At 36.5% G+C, this 24334-nt stretch overlaps 1 protein-coding gene across 2 annotated transcripts in view; it reads left to right on the forward strand.

The window, feature by feature from the left end:
* Positions 1-24334, forward strand: part of CUL3 (cullin 3) — a 56980-nt gene that overhangs the window by 15403 nt on the left and 17243 nt on the right. The window contains exons 2-7 of one of the 2 annotated variants that reach the window (XM_074154015.1): positions 4405-4602; positions 11537-11650; positions 18514-18674; positions 19906-20020; positions 21366-21594; positions 22958-23103. In XM_074154015.1, the coding sequence (XP_074010116.1) occupies positions 4405-4602; positions 11537-11650; positions 18514-18674; positions 19906-20020; positions 21366-21594; positions 22958-23103 (963 nt within the window). The remainder of the gene's footprint in view (positions 1-4404; positions 4603-11536; positions 11651-18513; positions 18675-19905; positions 20021-21365; positions 21595-22957; positions 23104-24334) is intronic. The other variant, XM_074154016.1, reaches the window with a different exon arrangement.

Genomic DNA, 24334 nt, shown 5'->3' on the forward strand with positions numbered 1-24334 from the left:
CAAAAGAGGTGATATCTGTAGTGTTAGCTGCTAGGAGGGAGGCACTGAGAGGTATATTCAAGACTGTTACTAGCTTTACCTGCTGGTGTTATGCTTTTCAGGTGATAATGGCAATAAATTGCTGACAGTGATTGTTTATTCGGTCTTGGAGATTTTAATAGGATAGACAAACATCGTTAAAGAGCAAGCTTGCATGTATCTGATCCTGCACTGGGACAGTACTGTGGAATAAAGGACCTTTTGAGTCCTTTGCAGACTTTTTTTTTTTTTTGGTGAAATGATTGCACTTTTATGTACACTGATATTTTAGTCTAATTTCCTCAAGATGTACTTCTATACTTTGAGTTCAGACGTTTGTGTTAAAGTTACATCTTCGAATCATTAGTATTTGGGCAGTGGTTTGTGGAAGTTTTCCAACTAGAGGCTTCTTATAAACAGCTATCTCTCCTGCCAATAACAGACTTGATCTCTCTCCCGTTCCCCAAGAAAGGTAATGTTCAGATAAACTGGAGTACATTAACGCGTTTCCTCTCCTTGGACACTGGCTTCTTACTATCTTGGTGAATTAGGGTGTAAACACTCTGAAATTAGTGGGATTTTTGCTTCTGAAAGCTTTTCTGAACATGGGAGGGTTTTGTGTTTTTTTTTCAAAGCACCAGCAGAAGCAGTAATCTAGTTTCTGCTTAAATCTGCAAGGCAACTGTATTACAGCTGTGGCCTTCACTTTTAAAATATAACAATTAGAAGAAATCTGGGAATGAGCATGCAAAAACATTTGGGCTCTGATCCTGTATTCATATTTGTGGAATTGGATCACTTACAGGCTTTGTTGATAGGGATCTGTAGCATTGCATAGGTCTTCACTGTTGGGTCAGACTGGCGGATTAGGATCACGGTTCACTAACTGTTTTTAGAGATGCTTTTGTACAGAATTCTGAAGGATGCCAAAATGTTCTAGTAGCATCACTTATTTATTGCTAAGCTGTTTGGTTTTTTTAAAAAATGTGTGCAAGCCTGTTTTACGGAAGGGGGGTGAAAAGAGATGAACCTGTGAGTTAATCCAAGGGTAGATTTAGTCATTGCAATTCTTACATAACTTTGAGGATAATGATACAGGAAGACCTCTTCTGTTCAAAAGCTAAACAGCTTTTCAGCAGTGGAGAGGAAATAATAAATTTTTGCTAAAGCTTTACTGCAGTGACTTACTGTCTGATATAGTGGGGTAGTTTAAAGTATTAGGAGTCTGCTTTGTTAGAAAACAGTGCTGCAAACAAGCTAGCTATGCTAGATCTTTTTTGGAAGACAATGCTCTTCTAACTTGATATCCTAGAACTTTAGCAAACGGTTCCCACAAGACCTCATAGATACTAATCTAAAGTCAGTCAGTAGCAGAATAGGAAGCTGCACTGAGAAGCAGTTCTTCATGCTTAATCTTGAAAGGTAGTAAGATAAGTTCATAATACTGTTTCAAATATTTCTGTTTATTTATCCCATGGAGATTTGTACTCCTTAAAATTACCTTTTCTGGATCTTTCTTATGCTTCCAGAGCAGCTCATGGTGTGCTTAATGGCAGAAAGCTCTGTGTTCATGTCTGTTCAGTGAGTTTGGAGCGATAATGTTGTAATCATTCTGTGATCTTTTATAGCGTTTGGATTAAAAGCAGAAGAAATAAACAGTTCACTTAGCTTTTTCTTGAACAAATCCAAATTATTAGATGTACTGCTTATCTGTAACATACAGAAATGTTTACCAGCTGACCATCCCAGTGACAGCAGTGCTGTAATACCTCTTCAGGCTAGTGGCTGGTGATTTGCCCATTTCACAGAGATTGTACGTTTTAAAAAATACAGTGAGTAATTAAATTGTAATTGAGATAAAAAGTTTGTCATGTTGACTGAGTGATTTTTGATTAGCCAGGGGAGAAAATGGCATTGGGAATTGTTGGTTTGAGTCTAAGCTTGATTTGAAAACAAAACCTCTTTTTTTTTTTAAAAGGAAAACTGAAAAGCTTTTACTTGGATTGCTGTCTGCAATTCTAAATGGTTGCCTTCATTATCAGTACTTGTAAAACTGCTTGTTCAGGAAGGCTTTAGAAAATAATTTCCCTGAAGAGGCACCAATGTAGCAAATGCAAATTAAAAAGAAAATAACTGACCTTTCAATATGATACATAGCAGAATAAGCAAAAAGCAGGGGGACACAGCGTTCCACCATTTCACTGAGGTTTTGGGAGAGAGAGCGCTAAGAATTTTTGGACGAGTTTGTGTTTCTTTGGTTTTAGATTGACAATGACATACATACCTCTTAAGTTTTGGTCTACATACGGATTAGTAAACTAGTGGATCTGGTGTCAGGGGAGTGGAAAAAGTAGCGATAAGATTATTTTTATCATTAAAATGTATGTATTACGTTTAACCAAAAATCTGAAAGACAAGGAGGATGGAGGAGTTGTGTCCTGTTTTGATTTCGTTCAGCAGCCTATCCCCTCCCAAGGCAGTGAATGGCTTGTCCTTGTTATGAGCTGCACTTTTATTTATAACGTCTAGAAGTCTTGATATTTTGAAATTGCATGTTAAAATGCACTTTTAATGAAAAAACGTTCCGCTAATCTTTGTGTTTGATTACAAACAAAGGCAAATCTAGTCTTCCATTCCTTTCCTCTATTCACATAGTGCTTTTTTGTTGGAAGGCGAGGGAAAAGAGAGGTAGACCCCAGGGCTGGTAATGATTTTCCTCTATAATACCATACCATTATTCTTTACTCTTTTACTACCCTCAGCTCTTATTTTCAAGGCTGCTTTGACCGTATTTGTAGACTCAGGGATATTTTCTTTCTCCACAGTAACTGTGGGAACAGTGGCTTCTTTCCTCTCTTCAGCCTTTTTCTTTTCAAGTAAAATGATAGATCAGTTCCTTTTTGTATAAACTAAACCAAACTTAACTTTAAACATTGCATTTTTAATTTGGTACAATTAAAAAGTGGTGTGAAACTTGGCTAAATGAGAAACTTTAAGCAATACTTACATCTGATACTTTGTTGCTACACTTATTTGTCATCCTAGACACTGCGTTATCTACAAAGCGTCATATTTTGAAGCACCTTTGCATGGTAAAGAGCAATTGCAAACTGATTCACACTAAGCACTAGATAGTAAAGGACAAAAGTTGGTTTGCTGTTAAATTGAGACTATTTCTTATAAGAGTTTCTCTTGTTTTCTGAATTTTTCTCTGTTGCTGTAGCTTTTATTTGGTGTATTTCTGAAGTATATAGTGTCTGAGTAACAGATCAAGCAGATGCATATTCTGCTTCATGCTTGATACATATCCTTAGCAAGTTATTTAACCATATTTGGGTAATGGAAATATGTTCAATACATAGGTTAATTTTGGACATTTGGACTTTTCAAAAACACCTGTAAGTATTTAAATTGTAGGCACAATATTGTTGGCACGTACTTTGGCCATTAGTACGTTGCTGTAAATAGAGACTACCTAGTTAGCTCAAGCAGATGACTAAGTAAGTTTAACTGTGTCAGACATTATTATCTTTTGTTGTACAAGTTGATTTGGTGTCTGGTTAAGCAGATCAGTGTTGCAGTACGATTTATGAGGTGCCAAATAGCATGTTAGTATGGGAGGAAAGTTAGCTGGCTATCCTTGTTAAAACTGTGGAGGAACAGAATCATAGGATAGTTTGGGTTGGAAGGGACCTTTAAAGTTCATCTAGTCCAACCCCCCTGCAATGAGCCAGGGACATCTTCAACTAGATCAGGTTGCTCAGAGGCCTGTCCAACTTGACCTTGAACGTTTCCAGGGATGGGACATCTACCACCTCTCTGGGCAACCCGTGCCAGTGTTTCACCACCCTTATTTAAAAAAAAAAATCTTTCTTATATCTAGTTTAAATCTACCCTCTGAGTTTAAAGCCATTACCCCTTGTTCTATTGTGACAGGTCCTGCTAAAAAGTTTGTCCCCATCTTTCCTGTAGGCTCCTTCTAAGTACTGAAATGCCACAATAAGGTCTCCCCAGAGCCTTCTCTTGTGCAGGCTTGAATTACCCCAACTCTCAGTGTGTTGTCACAGGAGAGGAGTAGGGAATCATGTCCACGATTACTTGCCTTCCCACCTGCACAAGCTCTGGAGTTGGTTTCTGTGGATTTGCAGCTCTGAAGGGGAAAAGCATTAATCCTTTACAAATTATAATTTTCATAACTATTTCTTGAAATCGCTACTAGTTTCATAGATCCTGTTTTTCTTTTGATAAAGTTTGAGAAACCTTGTGATAATGCAATCAACAAAATATGACATAAGCAATTACTGCTTCTGGAGTTACAACTGAAGATAACTTTTTGTAGTGATCTCTTTTGATTCTAAACAGTAATGTATTGTTTTATTTTTACAGATGACTATGGATGAGAAATATGTGAACAGCATTTGGGATCTTCTGAAAAATGCAATCCAAGAGATCCAGCGTAAGAACAATAGTGGTCTCAGTTTTGAGGAGCTGTATAGGAATGCATATACAATGGTGTTGCATAAACATGGAGAAAAACTCTACACTGGACTAAGAGAAGTGGTCACTGAGCATCTAATAAACAAGGTACGTCATTTTATGAATTAAAATTGAAGTGTCTTAGATGAAAGAATTCTGGATAGTTACTTAAATGACAAAAAAAAAAAAAATTACTATGTTGTCTTGTGTTGAAATTGCTACCCTCAAAAACGGTAACTTAGAACTAACATCAAGCTTAAATGACTTCATATTCCAGATAGTGTTTCTTGTAAGTTACTAATGCAGGGCAGACCATAGGAAGTATTTGAAAGTGTATAACAGGAAGCAACTTTAGCTGAAGCATAACTGTTGAGAGCTGGGAGTTTTTTAAAGAGAGGTTTGTGGTCTTCTGGTGGCATTTTGTGACTTTCTCAGAACAAATTTTGGTTTATTTTCCAGTCAGTTTTTTCATCTGTGGAACAAAATAAATACCAGTGTTAAGAACCTGTTTGTTCATCTGGCCTAATGAACTAATTCACAAGTTAATGAGAGAGTTGTGCTAGGATTATGCTATTTAAAGAGGCAGTAGGCAATGTACAAAAACATCAGCTCAGCAGCAACAGAAGTCCTGAGTAGTCTGCATTCTATCATTTCACCCTTTTCAAAACCATGTAATTCAGTCAAAATGATGTGCAGAACTTCTTTTTTCTGAAGATGTATCATCTGAGAAAAGGACTTTTCACCTCGTGTTGAACCATGGAACCACCTCCTCCGTCTCTGTGAGGAAAGTTTAGGGTTGATTAGTACGTATGTCATTGAAAAAAACTCACTTTTTATGAGTCCAGATAATATGTAGTGGTAATAGGATCCTAAGTCTAAGGAAGATGCCTGCCTTACTCCTTATGGTAATATCCATAGCTCCTATCTTAGAGAAGAGATGCATGTCCACTTCGATCCTATATACTGCCTGTGGGTCCAGATGGAGTCTCAGATTTTTGTTCTGTTGTTATAACATTTGAAAAGGGAAGTCATACACCATCATGTGTCTTGAATGGTTACTTCTGGCTGAATTACAAAGAGTGGATGGGAGGTTTATGTCTAAATAATGCATAATGCTTGGGAGCTTTTTGTGCATTCTAACTGAAGTTACAGCTGTGGCAGAGAAGTGTGTTATTTCTTTTCTAAGATCTTGGTTTTCAAAGGTGCAGTCCGGACAAGTATAGTCTACAACTGCTTTGAATATGGGGCTTCTTTTACTGTTTGCATGAGAGGAGACATCCTGTATGAAGTGGCTAAATAATTTATGGCTCTATTCTATAATTGTGGCACATCTGTGACTCTCAAACACTTCTGTTTTCATAATCTGTGCATTCATAATCTGTACTATTCATATAAAATGTGGCAAATGGCTGAGGCTTTTTGTGCCTTGTTCTTGTATATTCCCATGTTTACAGTCTATATTTAATAATAATCATGACACTAAACTCTTATTCTTCCTAGGCTTTAGTTTATCCTGGTCTAATTTGAGGAAAGCTGCTTATCTTTGTTCCTAGCTATTCCGCATATTAAAAATTACCCCTATGCAAAATTAATTATTCTGAAGGGCTGATGGTGGCAAACTCTCAAAAGAACAGAAGATCCTGTGAGTTTGTATTGTCATTGTACTGGTTATGAGGGTTGCACAGATACCAGTGTAGAGAAATGCCTTTCTGGCACTTAATGCTATTGTATCTAATGCTTAAAAAAAAAAAAAAATCTTCTCCAACAAGCTAATATTCTGATCTTAGATGTCATTTGAATAATCACATTAATGTGTATACGTAACAAAAATAGATGACCAGAAGTTTTTTGAATAAAAAGGCAGACTACTGAGTTTTAATAGTTAAATGCTGTAAAGTTAAAAAGGCTAAATTATTCAGATGTCTGATGATGCCCTCCTATAAACCAAATAATCACAGAAAAAGATTAAAAAAGTGAAAACGTGTCTTCTGTCAAAAAGTTCTGAACAATAAAGAAAACTTCTGTATGCTCAAAGCTACTCGTCCTTTTTGGTGGTTTGCTTAAGGATGTTATGTTGAGGCAGCTACAGATGGAAAAAAAGTAGTGCATTGTTTTTTAAGAATAGGATCAGTTCTATAACGGAATCTTATGATTGTGCCATTAGTGCTTGTTAGATAAAAAGAAGTTTTTGTTTAACCTCACGCTTTATCTAACAAGTTTTAGAGGAATCTTGTATTTTCAGAGTCTCTTTCTAAGAGCGGTTCTCTGTTAAATATTAAGTAGCTAATTAACAACGAAAGTTCTCATCACAAGTCTTTGTAAACTTCTATTCAGAGGATCAATGGTGGATGCTAGAGTTTAGAAGATGGGGATTTTGCCAACTGAAATGTTCATGTAATCTGTTAACTTTTATGAAAATGTGCAGAAATGAATGTATTTAAGGAAAGGACTATGCTCAGTTCAGGGAGTGCTTCTGAGGAGCCAACCCCAAATTTCTAATTGCTAGAATCCTTGAAACAGAATTGTTATTTGCTGTCACATGTGCTAGTTATCTTTCTACGAAAAGGTTACATTCCAGTAGTATTCCAGTCATGCTGGTTATTTCAGAATAGATAAAGAGACAATGTAGAAGCAATGTATTTGTTCAGATGTTTTTACACGTAGGTGGGGTTTTTTTAATTGCTAGATGAAAGTTACACTTACTCAGCGTTTTTATTAGAAAGAAACCAAACACTTTGAAGAGGAAATTTATTTAACTCCCCAACATTAGAAAACGTAGTGCCATGTACGGTCTTTTACAGCCTGTTTAGTCGTAAATAAAATGATATGTGCAAACATGATCAATACAAGATGTAAGCACACAAGCAAGTTACTATAAAATATGCTTGCTTTTGAACTTGCAGACCCAAATGCAGTTACAGTCACCAGGTTCTGGCTGCTTGCTGAAGGCAGTAGTAAGCTGGGTGCCTTACTCTGCATCATTGACAGGAGTCAGCTGGCTTGACCTACCTTGTTTTTACAACAGGGCTAGGACGTGCTAAAACTTGTCTTTGCCTGTGTATTGACATCATTATTAAAGTGTAGTATGTGTAGAACTGAATTTAAAAGTACTGTTGAATAAGAAGTACTGAAACCTTTCACCTTAATTCAAGCATTTAATTCTTGTGCATCTGGTATTTCATTGATTTCTCCCTTTCTTGTCCTTCAGTAAACTTGTAGCTTGATGTGGATGCTCTTCCTTCCCGCTTCTTGAGCCTAGTCTGTTACTTCTTCACACAAACATTGTTAAAGTGTTTTTTTAAAAACAAGCACAAGAAGTGTAATTTACAGCTCTCTAAACCCTTTGATGATAAGCAACATCGCTTGTGTTAGAATAAAAAAATCTTGAAGTTAAAAAGTTTGCGGGACAATATTTTTAAAGTTCCCTTCATTTTTATGAACGCTTCATAGTCTAGTGAAATCTAAACTCATGACATGCAACATATATTCTGTGAAGCGTGTGTGTGAAAAGGAATTAATTGATTTTGTTGGCCAAGCCCGGTACAGTTTTGTTGTTTTTTCTGTGCAGTGTATGTCAGAGATTCAGACATGTAAAGGACTGGCCAAAACTGAAATGGGCTGAAACATGCTGCTTTAGAGAGATACTGGAGTATTACTGAAAAGGGAGAGATGCTTGGGATATTCTCATGTCCTATAAGATTTCTTAATCTTTCCAAACATTTCTGTTCCTGTCTGTTGCTGGCATGCCAGAATGCCTTCGACACGGTGGTCTTTGCTGATACAACTGGTGGAGATGGGTAGTGACAGTGCACAGTGCTATTTCAGAATGGTAATAAAGGCAGGCCTGCAAGAAAGCCTTTGGTAAGAGGGGCACAGAGCCAGGCATTGTGGCTGTGGTGGTAAGTGCAGAAGGAATTGTATGCGGTGCTGGTGCAGAAGGAATGGGGTGAGGAAAGCATGTCTGGTGCTTATAGAGGTATGCGTAGGATCCTTGGCAAGCTTTAAAATTTGCTATCGTGGTGTTGCGGAGAGAAGGGGAGAGAGAAGATAGGAATCTCTTACAGGGAGTTTAAAATTATTTCCATAACATTTATGAAAGAGGGAGGAGTGACATGAGGAGTGATGTAGGAACCAAATTAATTAGTGACCATTAGGCTATACTGTAAGCCTGGCTGACAATGTATGAAGTGTTGTCTGCCTTTATCATTACTTAGTGATGTTTTAAGATGATCTTTTGCAAGTTTGCAGTTATATGGCAAAAGGATGTGAGGGAAGTGCCAGAAAGTAAATGCAATTCAGAATTATCAATATTCTTCAGAAGTCTTTTCTTCTAGCAAAAGGATAGCAGCTACAGGGGTCAGCAGATTTTTCTGGTAAAGTCATAGTTAATCTGTTAACTTAGTTGGAACTCAGATTTTAGAGTACTATCTTTTAGACTATTTGGACTTTTGTAGAAGACGAAGACGCTCTGTAATAAAAGTTCTGAGACCTTGGGGCCTTAGTTCAGAAAGTGCCGTTCTATCCGGCTGCTCCACACAGAAGGTTCTGGCTGTCCTTACAGTAGTGGAAACTACATAATTGAACTATTTGTGCTGTTGTGTCAGGCCAGGCACTGTAAGAGAGAAATTGTATTCTTAATGCAGAGTTATTTAAAGGTACTGAAAGCTTATGCCAACAAACTATTCTTAAGAGATTGCCAGGGGAGGGTGCTATATTTCCTCAAGAGCTATATCCAGTATAAAATACAGTTGAGCCTGAAGTTATATACAAGATTTCATCCTTGCAAATATAAGATGACCTTATGTAGGTTACAAAGCTGGTGATTTATTTTTGAGACTTTATATGGACAGTCCTGTTTAAGCTGGATATGCCTGCCAATTCACTGCATAACTGCAAAGATTGTCATAGAAATCACTGCAAGCTCGGCTAATTGAAGGAACATTCTGCTGATAAAAATCTTTGAAATTGAAATTTTCTTAAGGCTTTGGAAGAGGAGCAGCTGTGTCTCTGAAGGGCTTTCTTCTCTATAGAAGAGTGTGGATATCCAGGTTCTTTTACTACAAGTCATTTATTCCACCAAAACGGTTTGACTCTGCGCCTTGCTAAAATGTTTTATGCATTATAGTAGTTTTCCTGTAATATTGTTATATTCATGGCCCGTACAAGGAATGTGTTCAATGCTTATTAACTAGACAGCTGTTGTAAGCAATAATTTGGTTGGCTTTTGTAGCAACTATAAGAATAGCTTCCCAAACCTGTGTGCAGCTTAAAATAAACCTAGGAGGATGTCATTGAGAAGCTTCACAGAGAGACTCTTTGAGTAGTTTCGTTGTACAGCACCCATTCCTGGTTCTAAAACACATTTCCAGAAAGCTCCATGGCATACTGTATGGAGCAGACGTGGCACAGACCTGCACGTTCCTGTGTCTGCTTGGAAGCAAGTAATCATTGCTGTCTTGGTGGCAAGCACCCCTTTTTGCTACCAGTGTATATTTAGTTTGGCACTGGCTGGCCTGGTAGGATTATTGTGTTGGATATGTGTAATTATAAAGGTACGTTGCCTCTGTGTTAAAAAAAAAAATCCTTAGTCCTTGAAGAGTTCTGTGATGGCCTCATAGACTAGGGTAAAATTGATCAATCCCTATCTTGGTTATCCGTGCTTGTGAACTAATTGTGTTTTTGGTTTTGCTTTGCTAAATTTTACTGGTGTGAGTGATCTACAGAATAACATTTCCAATGTTTTTCCACATTGACTAAAGAAGTGAAAGTAACCATGTTTGTTTCTCTTGTTCTGGGAGATTCTATGTACGCTTTACCAGTATAGCTGGTGAAGTTTTTAATACATATTTACATTTTAGCTAAAAACTATACAGATTGGATGACAACAGGGAACACATTTGGGAGACCAAAGGGTAAATGATGATTGCTACCAGAAAGAATGAGGCAGCTAAGCAGTGCTGGTTGGGACTTAGAATGGCATGTTGTGTTTTCCAAAAGCAAGGAGGAGAGGCCTTACTCAGGTCTGGGGAGTAGGTGTTTGAAGATTTCAGAATGAAGTCTGTCAGGTGGTTCCATCTGATGTTGGTGCAGCTGGTAGCTCCTTGTCATGTGTGTTTTTGTTTTCCTGTTTGAATTCTCTATACTGAAATTTACATTATCACACAAATACAAATGCAAATCTATAAATGTAAAAATACATTCTATTTGATTACGACAGTGGGCTGAATGTTATGTCAAAAGTCAATAAGCACGTTTTTTTAAATCTGGAATAAGTTTGTTACATTCCCTCAGGTTTGTCTTTTATATAAAGCTTGAGCACTGTAGTATGTGCCTACTGCGTGGAAATCAAAATATGAACCTGGATGTTCTGTTTTATTAGCATGGAGTAATAGTGTCAAAAAGAAATAAAGCCTGAAGTTGGTGGGACAAATGAATCAACTAGCAAATACGTATGGCTTTCTTTTGTTCTCCGAAGTCTTGTTGTTGGCAATTACGGATTAATAGTATAAGAGTCTGATCTTTACCAAGTGATTGTTTCCTTTCAGAAGTGTTGTTTGCTGTAACTTCATGCTATCTCAGCAGGTCTTTCTAAATGTCATCATGGCCAATTTTCCACCTGTACTTGTTCCTGTTTGTAACATTTACCTGTAGTACCCAATATTCTGAAATTACTTGTGATAGTAAAGTTAATGTTAATTGAAATGCTATAGCACGGGAAATCAAACCTTTGAGGAGTTGTCAAAAAATAATTTTAACATTTGAGATTTCAGGTATTCCTTTGAAACTTAATATCCATGTTTATTTTGTTGCTCTTGTTCTTAGCCTGATTTTTCTTACTTGTGTGAAGTCTCATTTTTTCCACAGAACTGAAATACAAGGTAGGGATGGTCAGCAGCCAGGAAAAGCAAGAACTTGTTCATGATATTCAAGTTCATAGAGGAGCGAGAATTTTTTTTTGAAGCAAAGCTTGTTAAGATTTCAATGATGCAGGAGAAACTGACTTGCATTTATGACAATATGTTGGGGTTTTTTCTTGCTTCAGGTGCGAGAAGATGTATTAAACTCCTTGAATAACAACTTTCTACAAACACTAAACCAAGCATGGAATGATCATCAAACAGCGATGGTGATGATTAGAGACATTCTGATGTATATGGTGGGTATTCTGCTTTTTCACACGTTTAACTTGATGCAGTAAATTGTCTTTGGACAAATGTATACAAAGGAGCTGGAAGGGTAAAAAGCAAGGCACGCTTACCAGTCTTCTTCCTAAGACTACTCTCTCCCTTGTTTTGAAATCCCTGTGTGCATACAAGACTACTGTGGATGTGTGACAAATGATAATTGGATTCTTCCTTCAGGTTATCTCATTATCACTTGAAAAATGCATCTGAAAAATGGTTGAATTTTGCAGTTCTTAAAAAATAAGCTGGTTGGACCCATTCTGGCAGGTTATAGATATTACTTGCATATTTTAGTTCTCGTAGTGGTGGTTTCTTACTGTGGAAAGCAGTTTGTATAGACCTCGGGTACAAGATTTTAGACAGTGTACATAGATGAGATCTTTGGTTGCATGGTTGTAATTTTAACAGAAAAAAGAAAAGTATTCATTACCTGATAGCTAATGAAAAAGGCCTATTTTGAAGAGAGAGCGTCTGACATTTTTGTGTCTGGATTGTGTTATGTTTTAGGTAGTTGGTGTACATTTAAATTCCCAGAATGGTGGGCATGCTCTGAGGATGCAGGAGAGTGTATTTTTGCATAGCTTCTGGCCAAAGGCTTTTACTTCAGAAGGAAAAGAAATACATGTTGAGAACATTGTGCTTTCTTTATGTATAATCTTATTTTCCAAAATACCATCCTGAAGATAGTAGTTCATGCAGTATTAGGCAGTGAGGGACAGACAATGGTAGTGCTTTTCTTTTAATATCAAAAAAGATCATTAGCTGAGATTGTACTTTATCTGCTGAACAACTAGACTTAAGAACTTATCTTGTAGCTGCTGGAGATCTAATGCTATGCAGTTGAACCTGTTTGTATTAGCTGTGAAGAAATCCTACTTGGTTAATAAGCTACTAAAAGTTATAGAATTTGGAGTAATTATTGTAGCTACATAGCTTATTTTTTATTATTTTTAAAATGGATTTACTGGCTTTCATCTTGTGTGGTTTGGGTTTTTGAGGGGTTTTTGTGATTTTTTTTTTTTTTTTTTTGTTGGTTTGGGTATTTTTTTTTGAGTTAGGAAAAGACCACATATCTAAAGATAGAGGGGCTGGATAAAATGCCTTCAGTGACTCTTAATTATATGTGTATCTTATCTTGCCAAAAGGAAGATTGAGAGATTATTTTGAAGATGTAGTATCTTTGCTATGAGAAATCTTGGAATCTTTAATCTGTGAGGGACAAACAAATCAATTACTGTGAGCTGCATCTGGGCAAATTCAAGAATAGTTAACTAAAATAATCTACCAAAGCTAATGGTGAATTTTCAGAAATGTTAGAAGATGGAATCCAGAGCCTTCTAGGGAAGTAGCTGTGGTGTTTTAGCCACATACTAAGTGTTATTTTGGTACAGAGGGTGCTGGATGCTCTAAGGTACGTAGGCAGTCAGAGTGGGTAACGCAGTGTTACATGCTCCTCTTAAATTCAATAAATCTTGGATCCCTCCAACAGTGCCAGAGAAAGGTGGCTTATCAGCTGTTCTGTTTTAGTGTATTGACTAGAATATTGAGGACCAAGAAGGCCTCTATTTGAGGAAGAGTTACATGCTTCAGTTAGCAATTTTTTGTGTTCAGGAGAGCAGTGCCTTGATTCTTGTTTGAAGCTTGCGAGTGCTGTTAGAACAGCCAGCCAGCCTTCTCTTTTCTGGAGAAGGAAGATGGAGACCTTCAGCATTCCTTCAAGTGCAAGTTGGACTTCATTGGGTTATATTTTAGATTCAGAACAGAATAATAAATAACTTGAATAACTCTGGAATATATAGTCTTGCATGTGCTGTTTTATTCCTAGTTATTTCAAGTGGGTGTTCAGTTGAGGCCTCTGCTTGACTAATTATTTACCTCCCATAGGCTTTTTTTCTTTGTACCAAAATAAGACCCAAAGACACAGAAAAGACAATTTTATCTGCAATGAAATATATTTATAGAATAATAGTAAAAATATAATAATTTTTTCTTTCAAAATGCTTATTTAAACTTGTCAAACTTCAGGAACGCTGATGTCTGCTTGTTAAATGCATAATGTAACATGTTTTTTATGATTATAACTTTAATCTGTATTAGAACTATCTAATGCAGAGAGCTGATACAAAGGGTAGAGTCCCTCCTCCTCTTTGATTTCAAGGGGCATAAGACAAATTGTCATTAGTAATTACGTGCTTTGATCACAAATTAAATTATAAGCTATGGTTTAAAATGGGCCTAGTCTCAAAGATCTGTGGTTTCACCTTTGTCACTGGGATGTCCTGTTGAGTCAAGCATAATTCCATTCATTGGAAATAACTAGGAGCAGGAAACTTCTAGTCTTGAGTATGTGTTCATTCGAAAAGCTTGAAAAAGCTGCTAGTACCAAAGAATTGTGAAGTGGAGGAACACCTGTCAAAGATGAGACCAGACTGCTCTTCAAAGAACGAATTTCAAGAACTTTATAAAATAAGGGATGATCTGTTCTTCTTTTATGACGTTGAGTCTGAATGTAATTTTATAGTGATGTCAGAAGTTGTTCATACCCTTTTATTCAAGCACAGCTAATATGATTTACATTAAAAATATTTTATTTAAAAAAAACCCCCAAACACTGTATAAATTCAGTCACCAGGCATTGTTAATTGATAAGCTTGTGTTCCACCAGGAGAACTATATGCAATTATACTATGTTTATAAATAAAGGATAACTCAATCCTTCTCTTTTGTAGGCCGTCCCAATTACTTATCCATCAGTTTCAGGAAATGTACCTGTTGGTACCCAACAAGCCACAGTCTGATGTTAGTGAAAGTAAAACATTTAACATCCTCTTGAATTCTGATCTTACTCTCTTAAATTCTTGCTTCAGCACAGTGATTGCACATCTTAAACTAACCTGTACCTGTTTTAATGCCATGTTTGTTTTCTAGTTTTTCACCCATTAGCTCCCATATGATCTAAGTCAAAACAAAAAACAAACACCTCCTCAACCCACCTTAATCTCTTTCCTCTGTTTAATTTTGCCACTTCTAAAATAAAAATTAATTCAATTCAATCTTTTTAAGAAACATATATGTTTTGTACAATGGGGTTTGTGCTTTATGATACTTAATGACTAGAATACTTGTTGTTTGAGGTTTATGGCAGGATCTCATTTTATGTGCAGAACCTCTTGCACAAGAGACTTTAAAGCTTGCTTTGTAGTTGTATTTAAAAAAAAAAAAGTGTATTACCTTGTCTTTTGTGTCTGTCTGGTAAAAGTCTGCTTGGTTTCAGGTCTGTTGTATAATGTAGTTGTAGTGTGAGGTTTTGCAACCCGGAATTGCACAATAAAGGCAAATCTAACTTTCTTGAGATATTCCAGTTTCCACAATTGAATTTCAAGTTTATGTAGTTCCAGTGTATTTTGTAGTTTATGTTCACTAGCTCTCCTCCTTCTGCTTTACATGTTTAGGCTACAGTAATCAGTGCCAGAAGAGATGTAATGCTCCCTGGAAATTCATGGCACTGTCTGCAGCAGGCAGTGAGGTACCGAAGCAGTGAAGTCATGTCCTAAGTAGTGTCTCCGCTAAGTCAGGTCATGTACTAAGACATGTTGAGGTAGTGAAGTAATGTACTGCGTTTGGGCATATCTGGAGTTGGGTCTCGCTTATGGCCACAGTGTTGGTAAGTGTACCTACGATAGTTTTTATTTAGCTGCTGTATCTAACAGTAGCAGTGGAGGTGCAGTTGTTCATTCTTCTCGTGAGTATTCTTGGAACGTCTTATGGAAACTGGGTGAAACTGGATTCTGCAGTCTCCCTTCCTTACTACTTGTACTTGCTATATTTGAAGCAGTTTCAGGTATGCAAGCACATGGCTGCATTATAGGCATATGGGTAGTGCCAGTTAAACACCGTCAGAAGCGAAGGACTCCTCGTGCGAATAGCTGTGTGTCTTGCAGAGGGCAGAGCCTTCCCTTCTCATCTCTGCCCTGCACAAAGCTGGTGTCGTGATTTAGGCCAGCACTGACAGATTGGCTATCTGACTTTTGACCTTGGGGTATGTGACTGCCATTGTTCACGGCTTATCCGCAAGGGAGTAGGGAGAAGTGTTTTTATTTTCAGAGCTAGGATCAGAGACACTTGAGATATGTAGATATAGATACACAATGGTGTCTGAAGGCTACATCATCCAGGTAGTGAATCCCTGCAGAGATGGGCGAAATGTGGCTGGTGACATTTTGTAGCAGGTAACTTGCTTTAGTTGAGACCGGAATTATTCTGCAGTGTAAGCAGCGTTGTAGCTGATGAATAATTGCTGTCTGAAACTCCACCCTTGTCTCCTGAGAGTTACTCTTACCTTTAAGCACCTGCTGCTTCTCCCCGTGGGAAGTGATTGCAGTTCAGTAGCGTGTAGCCTTGTCAGTCAAACCTGTTCCCAAATGGGGTTCCCTCTCTCTAAGATCTTTTTTATTTATTTATTTATTTTAGGTTGGGAGAGCTTCCAGTAAACAGTAAAAGTGATCTGTTACCAAGGGAAAGCAAATCGGCAGTATCAGAAACATTGATGCTGCTACTCTGATTTGGGTATTGTGCAGTGGTCGGGCTCACTAACGAGGCATTGCTGTTACACCCAGAGGAGATTCTAGTGCAGTTACTATTGCATTTCGTAATGGCAGCCTTTAGCACTGCTGCAACAGAAACTGTGCAAATGAGTCCGGACCATGGCTTTAATCACTTTGATACCTTGTTGCCTGTGCTTCAGAGGCCTGAATATTCTTTGGAAATAATATATATATTCTTTTCTTCTCAGGTTATGTAGTATATTAGACACTACTTTTTAATTTTCTCTTTCATCTCTTTGAAAGTGTATTTTAAGGTTGTTTTACTTTAGAGTCACATTTACTTATGTTCTTGATGCAAGTGTGTAAATAAGAGAGTGAAATAAATAACCCTGTTTCTAAATAACAGGAAAAAATAGAGTAACATATTGCAAAGATCTAGGCCACCATGTGTTCCTAAACTGACTTTATGAGACCAATTAGTAAACTTTTTGCTTTGAGGCAGAACTGAGCATGCTTCATGAGCCGCAGAGTAGGTATATCTGACCTATTCCCATCTTGCTTTTTCATTTAAATTAAGTGCTGCCTGTCTGAAGGGAGTGAGTGGGAAATCATTCGTGAATTGTGGAACCCAGTGTTTTGCTTTCCTCTGGTCATCAAGTGGCAATCTGGCATATAATTAGTATATGAATAATTTTGCCATGTAAATTCAGCTGCAAAAATACTAATGGGGGTGGTGTGTGTTCCTTCTGATTTTTTTCTAATTGTGTAACTAATTTCTGATTATATAAAAATACAGTTTTCTAATCTTTTTTCCATAGTCTGAAGCATGATGATTATTTTTTTTAAAATAGTTTAGTTTTCTAGGTGTTTGAGTAACTTTACATTTCAATTCTGAGTGTGGTGAAGCACTTTAGATAATTGATGGAAGTGGTGGAGAAGCTAATATTTTCATATTCAATTTCAAACATTGACCATCATCCTTTATAGAATTTTATTTTTTTATTTTGTTATAGCTATGTAAATGCTCAGAAAATCTTATCACAGTCAGGTTTGTGAGTGGGTACAAAACTCTAAACTCTTTCTAATACCATCATCCTGAAGATTAAATGCTAGTTAAGCAGTACTTTTCATAATTACCCAAGCTATTACATTAGAGGAATGGATTATGGCCTGGCAGAAATTAAAAAAAATAATCATTGCTTATCTCAGAAGTAGTTTGTAAAAACTCACTATTTTTGTATTCCTGGATTCTGGATATTAAGTGAATATACTCATTTACTGTCTGCTAGTAACTTTATTAATAGCTTTCCTTTCCCAGAGACTTGGTAAGTTGGGCAAGAGGAATAGAAAAGGGGAGACAAATTTTTGGAGCATTTCTGCAGGTAGCAGTAAGAAACTCAGGGTTTCTGCTCAGCAGTGTCTCAGTCAGCTCTGGTGTTTGGACTATACATGGAATACTGCTCTGAGGATCAGCCTCCATTTGTAAACGTAGGCAGTATAGAACTAGCGGATAGCTGAGGAGCTGATCCTTCGTATAGACTGAGATTATGCAGGGAGATAGAATTTAAACCCATATTGAGACATAAAAATTACTCTCTTCTTCTCTCCCCCTTCTTTTCTTTTGTGTGTGTATGTGTGCGATTTTAACATAACAGGGTTTCAAGATATTTGCTCATTGAATGAAAGTGATTTTTTTCATTCAACAGAAGTCCTTATGTACAATTTTGCAGTACCAATCCATAAATATTTTGATAGTAACTATTCTCATTTTGGCTTTACTTTTTCTTCTGTTCATCTAAGGATGCTATTTCAGGAAAGTTCACTGAATTTTGAGGGGGAACTGTCTACCTAAAAGGAGTGGTAGGAAGATGCATGGGAGATGGGAAAAAATAAACTAATTGTTCTTAAAGAACAAAAAGAGGTGGATATTAGGGGTTTGAGTAGATAATAAAACCTCTCTCAGATTGTGCCATGAGTTTTGTCAGTATTTGGAGATTCCCCTGCCCCCCAAACTAAAACATGGGAAACCTGTAGATTTGTTCTGGCATGCTTTAGTCATAAATGCTGAGCTTACACTCGTAAGCAAAAACGACTTTCTGTGTAAATGAAGTTTTGGAAGATGGGACTGATCTTGAATATTGAGCATATTCATAGTTTCTTTTTATCTCCATAAAAGAGAAGATTAATTTGATTATTTCTGTATAGTGGAAATATGACCAATCTCTTGCAATTTTGAATAGCATGGATGTACTGAATTTAAAATTTTATTGCTGTGTATGCCTTCGTTGTAGGACCGTGTGTATGTGCAACAAAACAACGTGGAGAATGTCTACAATTTGGGCTTGATAATTTTTCGAGATCAAGTTGTACGCTATGGCTGTATTAGGGATCACCTGCGGCAAACTCTGTTGGATATGATTGCAAGAGAAAGGAAAGGAGAAGTTGTAGACAGGTAAGATGTTTGTAAGTGACTGTCTTTTGATGTAAATAACACCTGTCAAGTTTTAGGAGCGAATCAAGAACATACACAAATAAATCATTACTTAAGGCTGCATTTCTGATCACCAATAAAATTTCTTAATAATCTGCAGTAACATATTTCTTTGTACATTAAGGTTTAGCATAATGGTAAATAGGGAAGCTTGTTAATATATTTTTAATATTTATCTTGTGTTTTTATTAAAACTGTTGTTAAATCTCTCCCATTACTGTCTCGTGGCAGAGCCTTTGGTTATAAAGCAGAGTTTTGACAGTCCTCTGCCTCTTGTTACCCTGTATTTCCGCTGCACTGAGAGGTTGTTCAATTTTCTTGTACTTTTTTTTTAATTATTTTTGAAGTTTTCTTTTTTAATTCTTGATAGTTCAGTTGCATCTCCGAGCTCTGAAATCTGTGTTTCCGGCCAGTTTGGTAGATGTGGAGTTTTGTGCCACACACTACAGATACACTGTGCAGTGCCACACACTGCAGCTGAAGCAACTTCAAATTTGCAAATTTTCTTGCGTTTCTCCAGTTTCAGAGCAGCTGTTGGGTGTGGAGATATATAAACTCCATGCTACTTTGGCTGCAGTTCTGTGATTGAGATTGCCCAACATGCGATTTATGAAGAGAAAAAATACTCCCTGGCAACAGCTGTGTATTGTCCCCTGCTGCCAGAAAGTGGAATTTTTTCCTGGATGCGATTCTTTTGTTTTCACATTTTATTGATGTGTTTCTATGCCTAACCAAATGCTTAACTCACCAATACGTTTTCATTTAGTGTTGTTTAAAAAATCCCCAAACAAACGAAAACCCCAAACTTGGTGCAGAAACTTCCATCTGTGTAATTGTTTTGAAATGCTCAATTCCAACCTACATGTGCGTTTTCAGTTTTCTTTGAAGTAGTATTTTTGGTTATTTTCTTAAATCGTTTGCCAAGTTAGTAGAACTTGAGACCTGCTTCCCTATCATTATATTTAAAATATTTAATAAACATTGTCAGCTCCTTAGTTCAGAACAGAAACAAAAAAATCTTGCTCCGGTAAACTTCTTGAAAACCTGTCATGTATCAAAGAGATTTAGGATGGACTTTCTATTATTAAATTTTATTCAAGTTGATGTTATGTTCTGAGTTGTTATTCTGCTGTGTACTCTGTCTTACAAGCATATAGATTTCTCAAGTTGTTAACAACTTACTTTTTGGCAGAGGCGCAATAAGAAATGCTTGCCAGATGTTAATGATTCTAGGTCTTGAAGGAAGGTCAGTCTATGAAGAAGACTTTGAGGCTCCATTTTTGGAGATGTCTGCAGAATTTTTTCAGGTACATCAATGTTGTAGTATCATATTTGGAATGTTGTTATAATTGCTTGGGATTGTGAGAAATGGTAGTATGTTAAGTAAATGCTGCTTATTTGATGAGTGTGTCCATATCTATTAAATGAAATAAGAAAAAAAATTACTAAATTTGTCAAAAAAGTGCCGCAAATTTTACAATTGCCATAATTTGAACATAGTTTGGAAATATGGGTGCTGATAGCATGTAAAGTGATTGTTATGCTAATCTTGTGCCTGCTTTGGGCTATTTCATGCAACTTAGTCTATCCCTGCATTGCAGCTACAGTCTTTTTGAAATACCAGTAGCATGAAATGTTCAAACTGTTTCAGGCTGGGAATGGAGAGGGGAGACTACTTGTCAAGCTGCCCTTGAGTAAGCTTTGTTTCCTTCATAGTTTCTACATTCATGAATTATATTTTGTAATATAATGGCCAAGTCAGGGAATTAAGTGTATCCAAGTGGCTAATCCAGTTGTTGACCAACCACTGAATAACACGTTTTAAATATTTCTTGGGTTTTTTTGTGAGAGAGTTTCAGGAAAAAAGGCAGTTAACTGGTTGCTAAATGTAATCATGCTCCTCTATTGTTAGAAATTAATAGAAGTTGTAAAATCTGTTATGTCTAGGTAAGATAATTTGTCAGTCTCCCAATTCATATGGAGGATCGACTGTCTATCATATCCTCTGATCTCCAAACTTCTTTGAAAATCAGAAGCATACATTGCACAACCTTTTAAAAGTCATTGCATTCTGTTTTTCATTGGTGCTATATAAAATTAGGAAAAAACAATTACTTTCCTTTAAGTTTTATTTCTTAGGTCTGCCTTAAAAAAAAAAAAAAAGAAAAAAATGTCTTTCTTCCAAAAGAGGACCAATATGGGTAAAAACAGTTAGACGTGAAATAATGTGCTCAGCATTGTCACTAATGAGAATAATGAGAACTGTTGATCCTCACAACTCAAAAATATGCCATAAACTGGCATTTCGAAAGGAGTTTTTGCCTCTTTCCTCTCCCCATCCCTCTGTTTTCTTTGGACCTGTGGCTAAAACTCTAGTGGGAAACTCAAAATGCAATTGGCTTAGGTTGTTTTAGTATGAAAATACCATGTTCATATTGCATGTACCGCTTATGTATATAACACAATTAGTGTAATAGAACCTTTATTTTGTGTTAAGCTTGTACATAAATCTTGGGGGTGTAATGATCTCATTTGCTGGAGGTGCTGGGTTTGATTTGAACTTGCTTATCAATGCTGATCTGAAATAACGAGTACATTTCTTTTTTCCCTTTTAAAAAAAAAGTCTAAAGTATTAATTTGTGTTAATCGCAGATGGAAAGTCAGAAATTTTTAGCTGAAAACAGTGCTTCTGTATATATAAAGAAAGTAGAAGCTAGAATTAATGAAGAAATAGAACGGGTGATGCATTGTCTGGATAAATCAACAGAAGAACCAATTGTGAAAGTTGTTGAGAGGGAGCTTATTTCCAAGCATATGAAAACTATAGTGGAAATGGAGAACTCTGGGCTAGTTCATATGCTGAAAAATGGGAAGACAGAAGGTAAGACTGCATCATATGGGAGCCAGAAATGCTTATGTTACTGCTTATTGTTTTTAAACATAGGATAAGTGGACCTTAACGTTTGTGTTCATGTGTAATTGTAAAAACACTTTGGTGGCTTTTTTGGCCCACAGGCAGTTATTTGAAAAGTGCTGGTGTAAATGCGTAATTTAACAGAAGTAAGGCAGGACCAATTCTTGGGGAAAGGGCTTTGTTGCAGAAAAAAAGTTTGCGTTTTTTAAAGGATAAGAAGCAGCTCATCAAAGTGGTTGAAAAAGGAGGGCTTGACTTGATTTGGTTTCCCCTCCTAGATGTTAATGTTGGACAGAATGACTAAATGAAATTTACTATGGAAAGAGATGGAATGTAAGTTTCTAAAGCAACATAATGAAGAGAGTGATCGTAGTGTCTATATTTAGAACTTGGTGCTTGCGCTAAAGCCATGAGAATGGGGAACACACTGCTTAGATTAATGGCCTTTGTTCATTAATACAGCTTCACAATTACTAGGTGAAAGTCGAAGTGAGCAAACTTCTTAGCTGTAAGAAAAGAGAATTACTGTATTGAAAAGGAAAGGGATGACATTATACTTAACCTTTTTTCTTTAATATCCAGCTATGGTAGCCTACAAGCTGAGGGTACAATGATGTTGAAGGGTATTCATAAGATACAGGAATCAGTTTAACTTCCATAGGCCTTACTTTGAATTTGTTAAATACTAGAGAGGAAATACTTGCTGCGTTGTGAAGATAAGATTTCACATAAATGTACAAGGATGGATTGCTCTTTGTAAAAGCCGTATTTGAGCTAAGTCACTTATCATGATTTTAGATGGGTGAAACAAAGTAGTGTAAAATTGTATGGCTGACCTTAAGACAAATATGAACTATACTTCAATTTTTACCAGTTTTTGCTTTTAATACAGAAACAAGCATCTTGTTAGTGTTGTCCTATTTGATTAGATTTTTCCTATAAATTTTAATACATTATTTGATTTTTGGGATAATGTTCTTGGAAACTACATTGTTAAATTCCACTGGAAAACATAATCTTACTAAAGTTTTAAGTTCACTATTGTTTAGCACAAACATCAACTTCTGCTGGCCTGGAGATCAGCAATAGCAGAGTCCATGCTATAGACAACCTAGAATAATTAAATGCAAACTTTGTTTTCAATTTTGTGACTGCTCAAATCAGTATGTTGCCGGGGTAAAGGAAAGGGAACATCAGAAGATTCCAGTGCCTGAGCTGTTAAGGGATGCTTTTTGTGGCTCAAGTGGCTGAACATTTACTGTCGTCTTTTGCTATGAACTGAATGAGTTAACAGAGGGTGTCCTGCATAATATCTCATTCTTGTTTCCAGACCTTGCTTGCATGTACAAGTTGTTTAGCCGTGTGCCAAATGGTCTGAAGACAATGTGTGAGTGCATGAGCTCATACCTGAGAGAGCAAGGCAAAGCACTAGTTTCTGAAGAGGGAGAAGGAAAGAATCCAGTTGACTACATTCAGGTAGATAAAATATTTAACTTTCTTTTTTTCCATCTTTCTCACATTTCCCAGAGTAGCAGTTAACTGCATGATTGATAAAGTAAACCTTAACATTGGTTCAGAAAGGATTCTTATTAATAAACTACATTTATAACTTCATTTAAAATGCGCATTTTCTGATTTTTCTGACGTTTCGAACTCTTACCGAAGATGCTTGGAAAGTACATGCTCAGGTTTTGTGCTTTTGGTAGCTGCTTTTATTAAACAACATGTTTGTGTTAATTATATATCTGCTGGGAACTTTTTGGATTATCCAGAATGATATTTGCCTCCAGAGTAAGTTGTACGTCTGCTGGCAAATAGCTTTATAGAGTCTATTTTGTATGTCATGTTAGCTATCAATGTTTGTTTCAAGGCAAGATTAACTATGACTGAGAGGTGAATATGTTACATGTAAAACACAACAAATTAATTGTTTCGTTCTTGGTCTCCCTGAGAAACAGAACACTCTGCATGTTAGGAGATGCAAGTGTTCTTTCTTGTTCTCCATCTCGCGCTGAGAAGTGATGTGTACCATTAATTTATCAAGATCACAAAATATGCTTTAGGAGAGTTTGTAATCTTTTCTCGTGCATTGGCTCTGAGAAGATGGTTTTAAATTTGTGCACAAATCTTTAGAGTTCATTGACCTTTAGGGAAATGATTTTATACCTGTGTATTAATGTGTATTAATTCTATGGTAAGTTGGGGGGGGGGAAGGGACATTATTAAATGTGGAGTTCAATTCCTTGTGTCTGGTTTTTATGAGAAACATTTAATGCTGTATGTCTGTTACCATCTCTGCTGTTTTGTTTGAAATCAATAACTTTGCTAGAACTGGTTACTGTTAGAAGAAGCCATTTGAGTATGAACTTACTTTTGATTGGATTATTGATTTTTCTGGCAATGCTGAAGCAAACTTCTTACCAAATTTGGACAAGAATTCACCTCTCCAGGGGTTGTTATAAAAAAAAAAAAAAAGAATGCTCTTTGAAATTTAAGTTTAATGATTTAGGGCTGTTAAGGATTTTGTGGTTGTATGATTTAAAAAAAACAGAAAAGGAGAGGGGCAAGTGATGTGGAAAATAAGTGTCTGCATTACTTTGAAGTAATTTTCACTCCTTTTAATTCCTGATGGAAATAAAGGGGTATCATAAAAAATTTAACTGAGAGAGTTAAAAACTTAATTATAAAGATGCTATCGGTATTTCCT

The sequence above is a fragment of the Numenius arquata genome, chromosome 9, assembly GCF_964106895.1.
Source record: "Numenius arquata chromosome 9, bNumArq3.hap1.1, whole genome shotgun sequence".
Classification (NCBI taxonomy): domain Eukaryota; kingdom Metazoa; phylum Chordata; class Aves; order Charadriiformes; family Scolopacidae; genus Numenius; species Numenius arquata.